At 39.7% G+C, this 12,501-nt stretch overlaps 1 protein-coding gene across 2 annotated transcripts in view; it reads right to left on the reverse strand.

The window, feature by feature from the left end:
- LOC144678694 (protein lifeguard 1) overlaps window positions 1-12,501 on the reverse strand; it is a 50,082-nt gene that overhangs the window by 10,599 nt on the left and 26,982 nt on the right. Inside the window, exons 6-10 of one of the 2 annotated variants that reach the window (XM_078538494.1) lie at window positions 11,543-11,580; window positions 11,340-11,427; window positions 11,164-11,253; window positions 8,310-8,357; window positions 4,828-6,115 (exon numbers count right to left, since the gene is read on the reverse strand). In XM_078538494.1, coding sequence (XP_078394620.1) covers window positions 5,966-6,115; window positions 8,310-8,357; window positions 11,164-11,253; window positions 11,340-11,427; window positions 11,543-11,580 — 414 coding nt within the window. In that variant the 3' untranslated portion in view covers window positions 4,828-5,965. Of the gene's footprint in view, window positions 1-4,827; window positions 6,116-8,309; window positions 8,358-11,163; window positions 11,254-11,339; window positions 11,428-11,542; window positions 11,581-12,501 lie in introns of those variants that run through there. The other variant, XM_078538495.1, reaches the window with a different exon arrangement.

Raw genomic sequence — 12,501 nt, forward strand, 5'->3', positions numbered from 1 at the left:
AGAATACGGGGGCAATGGTGGCATAGTGGTATTGTCACTGAATAGTATTCCAAGAGACCCAGGGTAATGCTCTGGGGACCCGGGTTTCAATCCCATCAGATGGTGAAATTTGAATCTAATAAAAATCTGGAATTAAAAGTCTGATGCTGACCCTGAAACCATTGCCGACTGGTAGGGAAGGAAATCTGTCGTCTGGCCTACATGTGACTCCAGACCCACAACAATGTGGTTGACTCTTAAATGCCCTCTGAACAAGGGCAATTAGGGATGGGCAATAAATGCTGGCCTAGCCAGTGATGCCCACATCCCATGATGAATAAAAATATATATATAAATTAGCAACAGCCTAAAGGCGGTGGTTGTATTTTTTAATCCTACACTTACTAAAATGAAATGTCTGACAACATTAACATTCCTCTCTCCGCAGATGAAACCATATCCCATAGCACTTTTTTTTTAAAGTGAAAGCATTCATGGAGTCAAAATCAGTAACAAAGGCACAATGGAGTAAAACTTCCACTCACATAGTGAGAGCACATATGAAATTGCACAAAGTCTAGCTCAAGATATTACGTTTATTAGTTATAATGAACTGGAAAATTATGGGATCCGAGCATGCCAGGGGCACAGGAGCAAATATTTTAACCCCATACATCCTCATTCAAAATTCAGTCGCGCAGTTAAGTTGGTCTCCCAGAAAAATCCTTCCCTATAGTCAGACATACAATCTATTTTCTTCCAATTTTCCTTCATTTATGCCTTTTTAATTTAAACCTCCTGATTGGTAATCCAAGAAGAGCTGTGAGGTTCAGCTCATTATTGGTTCTATTTTGAGATAATGACAAAAAATTGTAACAAAGTTTTGAAACAAAATATTGTTTTAAATTAACATTCAAGAATTTATCTTAATACATGATCAAATTTTTACAAGATTTTTATTGGAAGTCTTAAAATCAAGGGTTTTATTTTTGCAATATATCCATAGTACGTTAAAAATCTTATGTTGGCCTGCAAGGCACAAATCAGGAATGTGATGGAATGCTCTCCACTTGCCTGAATGAGTGCAGCTCCAACTACACTTAAAAAGCTCAACACAATCTAGGACAAAGCAGCCCGCTTGATCAGCACCCCATCGACTGCCTTAAACATTTACTCCCTCCATTACCAATGCACAATGACTGCAGTGCATACCATAGACAAGATGCACTACAACAACTCACGACGGCTCCTTTGATAGCACCTTCCAAACCTGTAACCTCTACCACCTAGAAGGACAGGGCAACAGATGCATGGAAACACCACCACCTGCAAGTTTTGCTCCAAGCCACACACCGTTGACTTTGAACTTTATCACAATTCCTTCACTGTCAATGCATCAAAGTCCTAGAACTCCTTTCCAAACAGTACTGTGCTGTAACCACAACAGATAGACAACAGCAATTCAAGAAGGTGGCTCACCTATCCACATCCTGGGGGTTATCATTGACCAGAAACTGAACTGGACTAGCCATATAAAAACTGTGGCTGCAAGAGCAGGTCAGAAGCTGGGAATTCTACAGCAAGTAACACACCTCCTGACTCCCCAAAGCCTATCAACCATCTACAAGGCACAAGTCAAGAGTGTAATGGAATACTCTCCACTGGCCTGGATGAGTGGAGTTCCAACAACAATCAAGAAGCTTGACACCATTCAGGACAAAGCCCCCTTGATTGGTACCCCATCCACAAACATTCCACCACCGACACACGATGGCAGCAGTGTGTACCATCTACAGGATGCACTGCAGAAACTCACCAGGGCTCCTGAGCCAGCACCTTCCAAACCCATGACCACGACCATAAAGAAGGACAAGGGCATTACACACATGGGAACACCACTACCTGGAAGTTCCCCTCCAAGCCACTCACCATCCTGACTTGGAACTATATCACCATTCCTTTACTGTCACTGGGTCAAAAGTCTGGAACTCCACATGGACTGCAGTGGTTCAAGAAGGCAGCTCATCACCATTTCCTGAAGGGCAATTAGGGATGGGAAATAAATGTTGGCCTAGCCAGCGACACCCACATCCCATGAGTGAATTAAAAAAAACACCTTCTCAAGGATAATTTGGGATGAACAACAAAAAGCTCATATTCCATGAAAGAATTAACAAAATACTTCCTGGTAGCTTTACCATTATAAATTCCTATGTTGGCATTAATAATGAAAGCTGTCTATAAGGTGTAATTACACCTTTCCACCACAGAGGTGCTGCATCACCACTTCTGCCTGCAGGGTATAATTATAACATGACTACTTTAGAACCTGAGAAATAGGAACAGAAGTGGGCCATATTGCCCCTCAAACCTGCTCTGCCTTTCAATAAGATCCTGGCTGATCTTATCCTAGCATCAACTCTCCTATCTGCTCCTCATAACCCTTGACTCCCCTATAGATAAATAATCTGTCTATTTACATAGGCTTTACAAAGCCATTATGAAAGGAAATGTGTAAATGTGGACGGAAGGCACTACTTTAAAATGGGGACTAAGTTATATTTCTGTGCTCTGGACCAAATATTGGCTGCCACCTGATATAACTTCACCTGAAGACACCTTGTGGTCTGGAATCCCCTCATGCAATGCCATGAGAGATTGAGAAGTGTATATTAAGATTAAGATTTTGTTCATCGAGATGAAGAATGACTGCGCTAGGGAACAAAACACATGGCAATTTTCTAACCAGTTACACCCCATATCAGCAGAGATTGCTAATGCCAGACTTCTGCTTGCATTGCACCTGCTGCTAATTCCAATGGATTTTGGCCTTGGGGAGACAGCTCTGAGCTTCATTTTAATATGTAATTAATGGGGAATTATAAATTTGGCATCCCTATAATTTCCCAATTTTACACCAGGTGTGAATTGAGTCACATATTCGCCCATGTAAAACAGGAATCCATAATCATTAAGGAGCTGTTGGACGATTTAAAGGGTCAGAGAGGAAAATAAATTATCTTTGAATATTATTTTATATATCTTTTTGGCCACCAACATTTTTAAGATCAGTTGTGAGGAAGCCTTTGTGCCAATGGTTGTTTACTCAGCTCCTGAAAATTGGCACACTGTATTACACAACTTTTATTTTTCTGAAGGATGACAAAGAAGTAGGTAGGTGAGATTGGACCCGATGATTGTGCCACTGGCAGCTACCCTTCTAAATCACATGTGCAGGTGGAGCTAACCTGATATTTCTGAGCAGCTCAACAAGATTTAGTGGGAAGGGTGATTGAGTTATGCTACAGTCTGACCTGCAGCCAAATTTCATGCCATGTAGGGCATTGCTAATGGCTATCAAGAATGCCATGAATTTTTATGCCACATGCTCACAACAAGCTGCAGAGAAACAAATGACCTGGCCTTCATTGACGGAATTTGAGTCTGTATTTCCTCGATTACCCTTGATGCAGTGGGTGCTTTGAAAAACCCAAAGGGCTGTATTTAATGCTTTAGTGGTACCAAATGAACCAAAGTATGTCAAAATGATCAACAGCCTAATAAACGTAACATGGTGCCACCAAAGATATCTGCTGGTCCCAACACCACTATCCGGCAGCAACTGAAGAACAGGGATGCTGATGCTGAGGACCTGAAGCCAATCTGCATCATGGGTTACCCCCAGTTGTGACAATCAAGATAACCAGCTGCATCAGCTTTTCTGCCTCTTTCCATTGCTGTCCACTCAGGGAGAAAGCATGAAGTGATAAACACAATCACCCTCCTTGGCACCAACTCTTTCAACACTAATTGAATTTCATAAGCTACCTCACAGGGGATTCGCATTTGCATTACTCCATTATTTGCCCACAGGCTCTACTGCCTCTCTGCACAGTATCTTGGTGATATAGGGGGAAAACCAACTCCTAATAAGTCATTCAGACTCAAAACATTCACTGTATTCCTCTCCTCAGATGCTGTCAGACCTGCTGAGTTTTTCCAGGTATTTTTGTTTTTGTTCCTAATACATTACAGGTTGTTTATTTGGAAAGTATTTCTAGACTTAGACATATGAGCTCAACCATAGTTTTGCTCCAACCTGAAATCACTGTTAACATTTGCAGCTTTTTAAAAAGCAAACACGATTTTTATCCCTTATGTGGCCATTTATCACAACACTTGAAGTTTCCAGTCTGGACTGCCTGTTTGCAACTGCCCAGATCCCAAGTCATCCCCACCTTTGGCAAGCTTCTAATTCAAGGCATAGAACTTGAAAGTCAATGCCTTTATGAAAATTAGGCCAGGGTCAGGCCTCATCCAGTCTGGTGCTTGGTAGTCTTTCTGGGTCACTTTTCACTATTTTGCATCTTGTGCCATCATCACACACGGCCAGATCAATTTAAAACAAAAACAGAATTACCTGGAAAAACTCAGCAGGTCTGGCAGCATCGGTGGAGAAGAAAAGAGTCGACGTTTTGGGTCCACACGACCCTTCAATAGAACTGAAGTATAGTTAGGAGAGGGGTGAAATATAAGCTGGTTTAAGGTGGGGGGCAGGGGGAGAGAAGTTGAGGGTGGGGTGGTTGTAGGGACAAGCAAGCAGTGATAGGAGCAGATAATCAAAAGATGTCATAGACAAAAGGATCAAAGAGGTGTTGAAGGTGATGATATTATCTAAGAAAAGTGCTAATTAAGAATGGATGGCAGGACACTCAAGGTACAGCTCTAGTGGGGGTGGGGTGGAAAGATTGACAAGGTATTAGTTGTAGATTTAAAAATAATGGAAATAGGTGGGAAAAGAAAATTCTATATAAATTATTGAAAACAAAAAAAAACAAAAGATCAGATCAATTTAAAGTTTATTTATTTCAACACTAGACCTTAACCTCAGCATCACCACCTACTGCACCAGTTTGATATTTTAATCCCCTCTGTCAGCTATGCCCGTGGCCATTCTCAATGAGTTTCCAATTAGTGCTGTGGACTCGTGCACATTTAGTAGGAAGTTGGCTGTAACTGCCCAAAGTGATTTCATTTAAGATTCTGTCAGCAAAGACTTGTTCAGTTACTGCAGCTAAACTACGTCTCAGAATTGAATAGTCAATGTTTTAAACTCACTTTGTAACCTCAGCTTGACTTTTATAGTCAATGTTATCACATTATTATCACATCACAATGTCATCTGCTATCAAATTATGTACCAGGTCAATTTTCTGTTAACTGGTTATCTCTATGGCAAAATGAATGGGAAAGCAAGACAAAATTAACAGGATATTTTAGTCATGATTGAAAGTAGCTACAATCAAGGATTGATCTTGGTGATATAGGGGGAAAACCAACTCCTAATAAGAATTTCGGACTCGAAACGTTCACTGTATTCCTCTCCTCAGGTGCTGTCAAACCTGCTGAGTTTTTCCAGGTATTTTTGTTTTTGTTCCTAATACATTACAAGTTGTTTATTTGGAAAGTATTTCTAGACTTAGACATATGAGCTGAAGTAGATTCCTGATTCACTACAAATTCACAGTTTACAAGCCATTATATTCAGATACTTTTAATTTTCATATGTACTATTGCGCAGGTTTACTAATCATAACACAATTAGTTGCTGGAACAAACACTAGTGTATTAAGACAAAGGAAGCATTGATAAACTGATAGCTTTTAGCTTGGGTTTCTACCTTTTATATACATTTTACATCTTTATCTTATTCGGGGAATTTTAATAAAGGTTTTGCATTGTCATAAGTTAATTTATGGTCTGTAACGTAGCATTTAAAACTATTACCCATGACCACTGGTACAGGAAGAACATTTTGTTTTCCAAGTTTAAATATTTGTTGTTCTTTTCCTCATCATCTGATTTGCCAGGTGTTTGCTTTCTGAAAAAAGGCTTCTAGAAAAAAGTATCAGTTATAAATAAATCACCCACATTGGTAAAATTTGCTGTCGATGTGATGTGTGCTTAACACATTCTGCTTCACTTCCTAACGACTCAGGCCAATAATTTGGAGTATGAAGGTGAAGAGACCTATGATGTCAAGGTAAAGATTCAGTGCTGCAAATATATACTCCTCAGGGCTCAGACTGTATCTGTGTTTTCCTCCCAGCATTAATTGAGTGTCAATGACCAGGTACTAAAAAGGAAATACAAAAAAAAAGTTTATATTTGTAATTTAAATCATGTTAATTTGATGGGTTAAAAGAAGCTCAGCAGGAGTTCCATCAATCAGCCATGGAGTTATTGCAAGAGACTGATGGAATCCTCCTGTGGAATTTTAGCCCATCTGTGTCTTTTTAAATAATATAATAACATTTATGTAACAACTTCTCAATTACTTTTGGAGAGCTGTGACTAAAATGGCGGCCATTCTACACAAATATTATCCTATTGACAGCAACAGGGATGAATGGTCAGTTGGTCCCTTTTTTAATGATTTTAATTGAAGGACGAATGCTAGGCAGGACATTGGAAGAATTCTCTGCAGTTCTTCAAATAGTACCATGGGATCTAACATTCGCTGATGAAGCAGACAAAACAACATCTTTGAAAGGGCCATCTCGAATACAATGAGGGAAATTGGTGCCAATCTTTTCTGGAACTCGATGTTGAATACCTCCAATCAGATTTCCACCCTGACCCTAATACCGAAACAGCTCTTATCAAAGTTGCAAATGAAATCTTGTGAAACTGTAACAAAGGTAAACCATTCTTCCTCATCCTTCTCGACCTTTGTGCTTTTGACACAGCTGATCTCGCCATACTCCTCCAACGCTGGTCCGTGTTGTCCAGCTGGGTCGCACTCGTCTGGTTCCATTCTTATCTAACTATAGCAAGAGAATTGTCTGCAAAGACTTTGCTTCCTGCTCCCGCACTGTTACTTCTGGTGTTCCCCAAGGATCTATCCTTGTCCCTTCTCCCATTTCCCATCTATATGCTTTCCCCTTATGACATCATTAGGTAACACGTCAGTTTCCACAGGTATACAGATGACACCCAGCTCCACCTCACCATCAGCTCTCTCATCCCTCAGAGTGCTTGTCCAACATCCAGTATTGGACAAGCAGAAATTTCCTCCAATTACATATTGGGAAGACTTAAGCCATTGTCTTTAGTCCTTGCTACAAACTCTACTCTCTAGCCACTGACTCCATCCCTCTCCCTAGCAACTCTCTCCCTAGTAACTGTCTGAGGCTGAACCATACTGTTCACATCCTTGATGTAAATATTTGAACATGAGTGCAACCACATACCTGCACCACTACTAAGATTGCCTATTTCCACCTCCATACCATCACCTGACTCCACTTCTGCCTCAGTTCATCTGCTGCTGAAACCATTATGTATGCCTTCTTTCCCTCTAGACTTGACAATTCCAGTGCGTTCCTGGCTGGCCTCCCACATTCTGCCCTCTGTAAACTTGAGGTCATCCAAAGCTCTACTGCCTGTGTCTTTACTTGCACCAAGTCCTGTTCACCCATAACCCTTGTTCTCACTGGCCTACATTGGTTCCCTGTTAAGCAAATTCTCAATTCTAAAATTCTCATTCATGTTTTCAACGGCCTTCTTTATATTTGTGCTGCTTTAATTCTGTTTTCCTGGGCATTCCTGATTTAATTGCTCCACCATTGGTGGCCATGCGTTCAGCTCTAGCCTAGGCCCTAAGCTATGGAATCCCCTCCCTGCATCACTTTCCTCCTTTAAGATACATGCTTCTTTGACCAAACCTTTTGCATTTGCCCTAAAATCTATTTATGTGACTTGGTGTCATATTTTGTTTTAATAGTGTCCCTGTACCTGGGGTTGTTTTATTATACAATATAAATGCAAGTCATTGTTGAAGAGTTTAATCAATTTGACAGGAGAGTAGTACTCAAGAAAATTCAATTGAGGCCACGTGGAATAGATATAAGGACAAACTGCTGAGCATAAAAACTAAGCACATCCTAAGGACTAAGTGTAGGTTCAAGAAACATAATCTTAAATGATTTAGTCAGACAATACAAGAAGGAATAAGTAAGAAGAAAAGCTCTAATGAACCCTTTAGGGAGGAAGCAAGGGAAACGACATGGAAGAATACAGGAGCTGTGAAGAATGTGAAAAAGGCAACCAGAGGATGGGAACTAGAAACAAGCATAGTTAAGAAGGCAAATGTAGCAGTGCTCGTAGTAGAACGTCCTGGCAACAATTTTCTATCAAGAGCATTACAGAAATATTTCACCCCGTGTCACAAGACACAAACCACATTTATCCCACCCAGTTATGAGGAAAACCTACATAACATATACATGACTGTGACCTGAGAGACAAAAGATGTCAAAAATACTTACAATAGAGAAGATCAACGTTCCTAAGGAGGCATAAACAATATGGAGCCACTGTAGGGGAAAACATAAAAACAATTTAAATTCAAATTGTTGGGCATTCTCTGATTCATTGATTCATTCAATGATTCATTGCTCACTATGTTTTGGCCAGTGTACCGCGCAAATCCAATAATGGGGCTGGGGTGGGGGTTTCTTCTCGCGAGTAACTTTGTAATACAGTGCGGAACTCGGCACCGCTAGAGTGCACAACGGAAACTTGGTTGCAGAGGTCAATGGAAATTTATGATGGATAAAAATTGTGGAACCCACTGACGCCTGTGCTCAACTTCCCAATATGTGCTCCTGGTCATAAAATCTTTGTGGTTGGAGAGCAAATTGGTAAGTGTTTCTCACTATTCAGATTGATCAATTTTAAAATTTTTGTGTTCTAGTTTTGTACTTATTGTCTTGATCAAATTTTCAGTGTAGATCTACATTAATCATTTCTCAATAAATTAAAGGCTAAACATTTCCCTTTATAATTTGTTCTCCATTAATAAGTTCAGTTGAATGAGCCTAATTTCATAACTCTGAACCTTGATGTTCGAGCACCCTTGTTGATTTCTCTGGATCCTCTCCAATATGCTTTTGAAGGTACTCTAGTCAGCATTGTACTCAAAACTCTAAATACAGACTTTCAAATTAATTATATTGGACTAAAATTACCAATTTTGACATATAATCAATTATCTTCTATACGAGTACTTAATAACGACATATTGATTGGATTTTTTCATAGAATGGTCAATAATCAAATCCAAATCCAGTTGCTTTCCAGTCTTCTTTAATGGACAGTCAGCTATTCATCATATGCATTTCCTGTTCTGATGTACATTGCGGTTCCGATATAAAATTCCTCTACTGTTCCATAGCATACCTTCCTATTCCGTCCAGTTCATATTCCTTCAAACGGTAGTTAAAGTGAGCTGGACTGAATATTTTATAGACCCACTTCTTGTTAGGCCAGTCCTCTCCTCAACTGCTGACCACAGTCAGTGGAAGATTAAAGTACCACTCATTTTACTTTAATTTTTAAAATTTCATTTTAAATGTTTTCCACTTCCCTTCTTTGAACAAACATCGAGGTGTTTTATAGAATATATGTGTGGTCAAAATCCTTGGCAGGGAATGTGAAGTCATCACAGAATTGTTACGATGTAGAAGGTGGCCATTTGGCCCATTGTGTCTGCACCAGCTCTCCAAATGGGCATTGTGACTTAGTGCCATTCTCCTGCCTTTACCCCATGTCCCTGCACATTGTTTCTATTTAAATAATCATCTAATGCCCTCTTGAATGCCTCGATTGAATCTGCTTCCACCACAGTTCCGGGCAGTGCGTTCCAGACCTGAACCACTCGCTGTATGAAAAAGTTTTTCTTGCATCACATTTGCTTCTTTTGCAAATCACTTTAAATCTGTGCCCTCTCGTTCTTGATTCTTTTCCGAGCAGGAACATTTTCTCCCTATCTACTCTATCCAGCCCTCTCATGATTTTGAACACCTCTATCAAATCTCCTCTTAGTCTTCTCCTCTCCAAGGAGAACAGTCCCCAGTCCCAACCTCTCTAATCTATCTTCGTAACTCAAGTTTCTCATCCATGGAACCATTCTTATAAACCTCTTCTGCACTCCCTCCAATGCGTTCACATCCGTCCTATAGTGTGGCACCCAGAACTGTACACAATACTCCAGCTGAGGTCTAGCTAGTGTCTTATATAAGCTCATCAGAACCTCCCTGCTCTTGTGCTCTATGCCCCTATTAATAAAGCCCAGAATACTATATGCTTTATTAACTGCTCTCCCCACCTGTCCTGTCACCATCAATGATCTATGCACATATACACCCAGGTCTTTCTGTTCCTGTACACCCTTAAGATTTGTAGCCCTTACTTTATACTACCTCTCCATGTTCTTCCTACCAAAATGCATCACCTCACACTTTGCATTGAACTTCATCTGCCACCTAACTTTCTACTCCACCTACTTGTCTATGTCCTTTTTATAGTTCTATACTATCCTCCTCAGTTTACAATACTTCCAAGTTTTGTATCATCCGCAAACTTTGAAATTGTCCCTTGCACACCAAGATCTAGATCATTAATATATATCAGGAAAAGCAAGGGTGCCAATACCGACCTAGGGGAACTCCACTACAAACCTTCCCCCAGCCCGAAAAATATTAATTGACCATTACGCTCTGCTTCCTATTACTCAGTAAATTTTGTATCCACGTTGCTACTGTTCCTTTTATTCCATGAGCAATAACTTTTCTCACAAGTCTGTTTTGTGGCACTGTATCAAATGCCTTTTGAAAGTCAATGTACACCACATCAAGAGCATTACCTTCGTCTACCCTCTCTGTTACCTCTTCAAGCAAACAGAGGGCAGACTGGAATAGAAACAGGCAGAGATAAAGACAAATAATATGAAGTTAAATGGAAGCAAACAAAAAAATTTAATATAATGGGAAGCAGAGGGAAATTAAGTGCAAAAATCTAATGCAAAATAGGTGTAATTTCAACATGACCAGTTAAAGTGATTCTATTGAATTAAATATTGGAATATAATTAGTCCCCATCATATATAATTGGATAATGTTACCTTAGCATGAAGCAGTGAGAAATGTTTTTGGTTTTCTACATTCATTCCTCTCAGACATAAAACTTTAACAATAAAGAAAGGTATGTCAACATGAAAACTTCACATATTTAGTACATTTGTCTTATTTATCCCTTTGCAAGAATTAATCAAGGACATGATTTTTTATTTTCTAAAATTAAACTTCACAATGTAATCACAAGGTTTATAAAAAGACTTACCAATGATTGTATTATGGCACACAGAATTCCAAATGCTATTAAAACCAGTAGTATCACGAATAAAATTCCACTTCCCAAGGTGAAGTCCCACTGAAAAAAAAAGTTTCGAATTATTCAGATTTCAGCAATGAGCAAATTGGTACTAGAGAAGGTTGGCGCAGTATTGTAAACAGTACCTTGGTTTGCAGGGAAAATAGTGTTAGTCCAACAGACACAAATGCAGTAGCACCAACAGCCCACATCACTGCATCAGCACCATAAAAACTAAGAAACATCAAAGACAAAAAGGTCATAATTTAAGTGATTCAAGTTAAAATTGCATCCATGTGTTTGTTTAATATTGTGTTAAAGTTCTAATTCAAGCAAAATACAAACTTACACTGAAATAGCTCCCAACAGCAAACCTTCCAGAATAGTCTGCAGGTGAAAGGAATTTAATATAATTATCTCATTTATTGAAGGGTTTCGATCAAAATGAATGTTGTTTATGTCTCCTTGAGGGACATCATGCCCAACAATATATGAGCATTAAATCTGACAATTTAGTGCTAATCTACGTCAAATTATTGGCAGTTCTGTAACATGAACACAACTACTAGGAACTAGATAAGACCACTCAGCAGGTGGCTGGAGTTGAATCCCATGCACAGTCTTGCCACAAGGAAGCTCTTAGGTGAGGATATGAAAATGAGACAAAATGGAAGGTGGAAAGTGGGGCAACTGAAATATGGTACATCACTAGATTTGTACATTTTGTATTTAGTTTCCCTCAATTGTGCAATTACTACCAACCTAGGCTGCAAATTAGTTTTTATCTGCTGTCCCTCAGGAATTTTTTTAAGAGGGCAAGACATGCATCACAGTGATGTGCTGAACCTTGGCCCACCCATAAAAACACATGCCAACCGTCAGAGATAGATTAAGCAGACAGGTAACTCTGACTCAAACACCTTTATTTAATTCTTTCATGAGATGTGGGCATTGCTGGCTAGGCCAGCATTTATTGCCCAACCCTAATTGCCCTCAAGAAGCTGCCTCTTGAACCGCAACAGCCTATGTGGTTTAGAAACATCCATAGCTTAGTTAGGAAGGGAGTTCCAGTATCTTGACTCAGCAACAGTGAAGGAACAGCAATATAGTAGCAAGTCAGTACAGTATGTGGCTTAGAGAGGAACTTGCAGGTGGTGGTGTTTCCATGCACCTATTGCCCTTGTCCTTCTAGGTGTAGAGGTCACGGGTTTGAAAAGTGCTGGCGAAGGAGTCTTGGTGAGTTGCTGCAGTGCATTTTGTAGATGGTACACACTGCTGCCACTGCACGTCAATAGTAAAGGGAGCTTC

The sequence above is a fragment of the Cetorhinus maximus genome, chromosome 3, assembly GCF_964194155.1.
Source record: "Cetorhinus maximus chromosome 3, sCetMax3.hap1.1, whole genome shotgun sequence".
NCBI classification, from domain to species: Eukaryota; Metazoa; Chordata; class Chondrichthyes; order Lamniformes; family Cetorhinidae; genus Cetorhinus; species Cetorhinus maximus.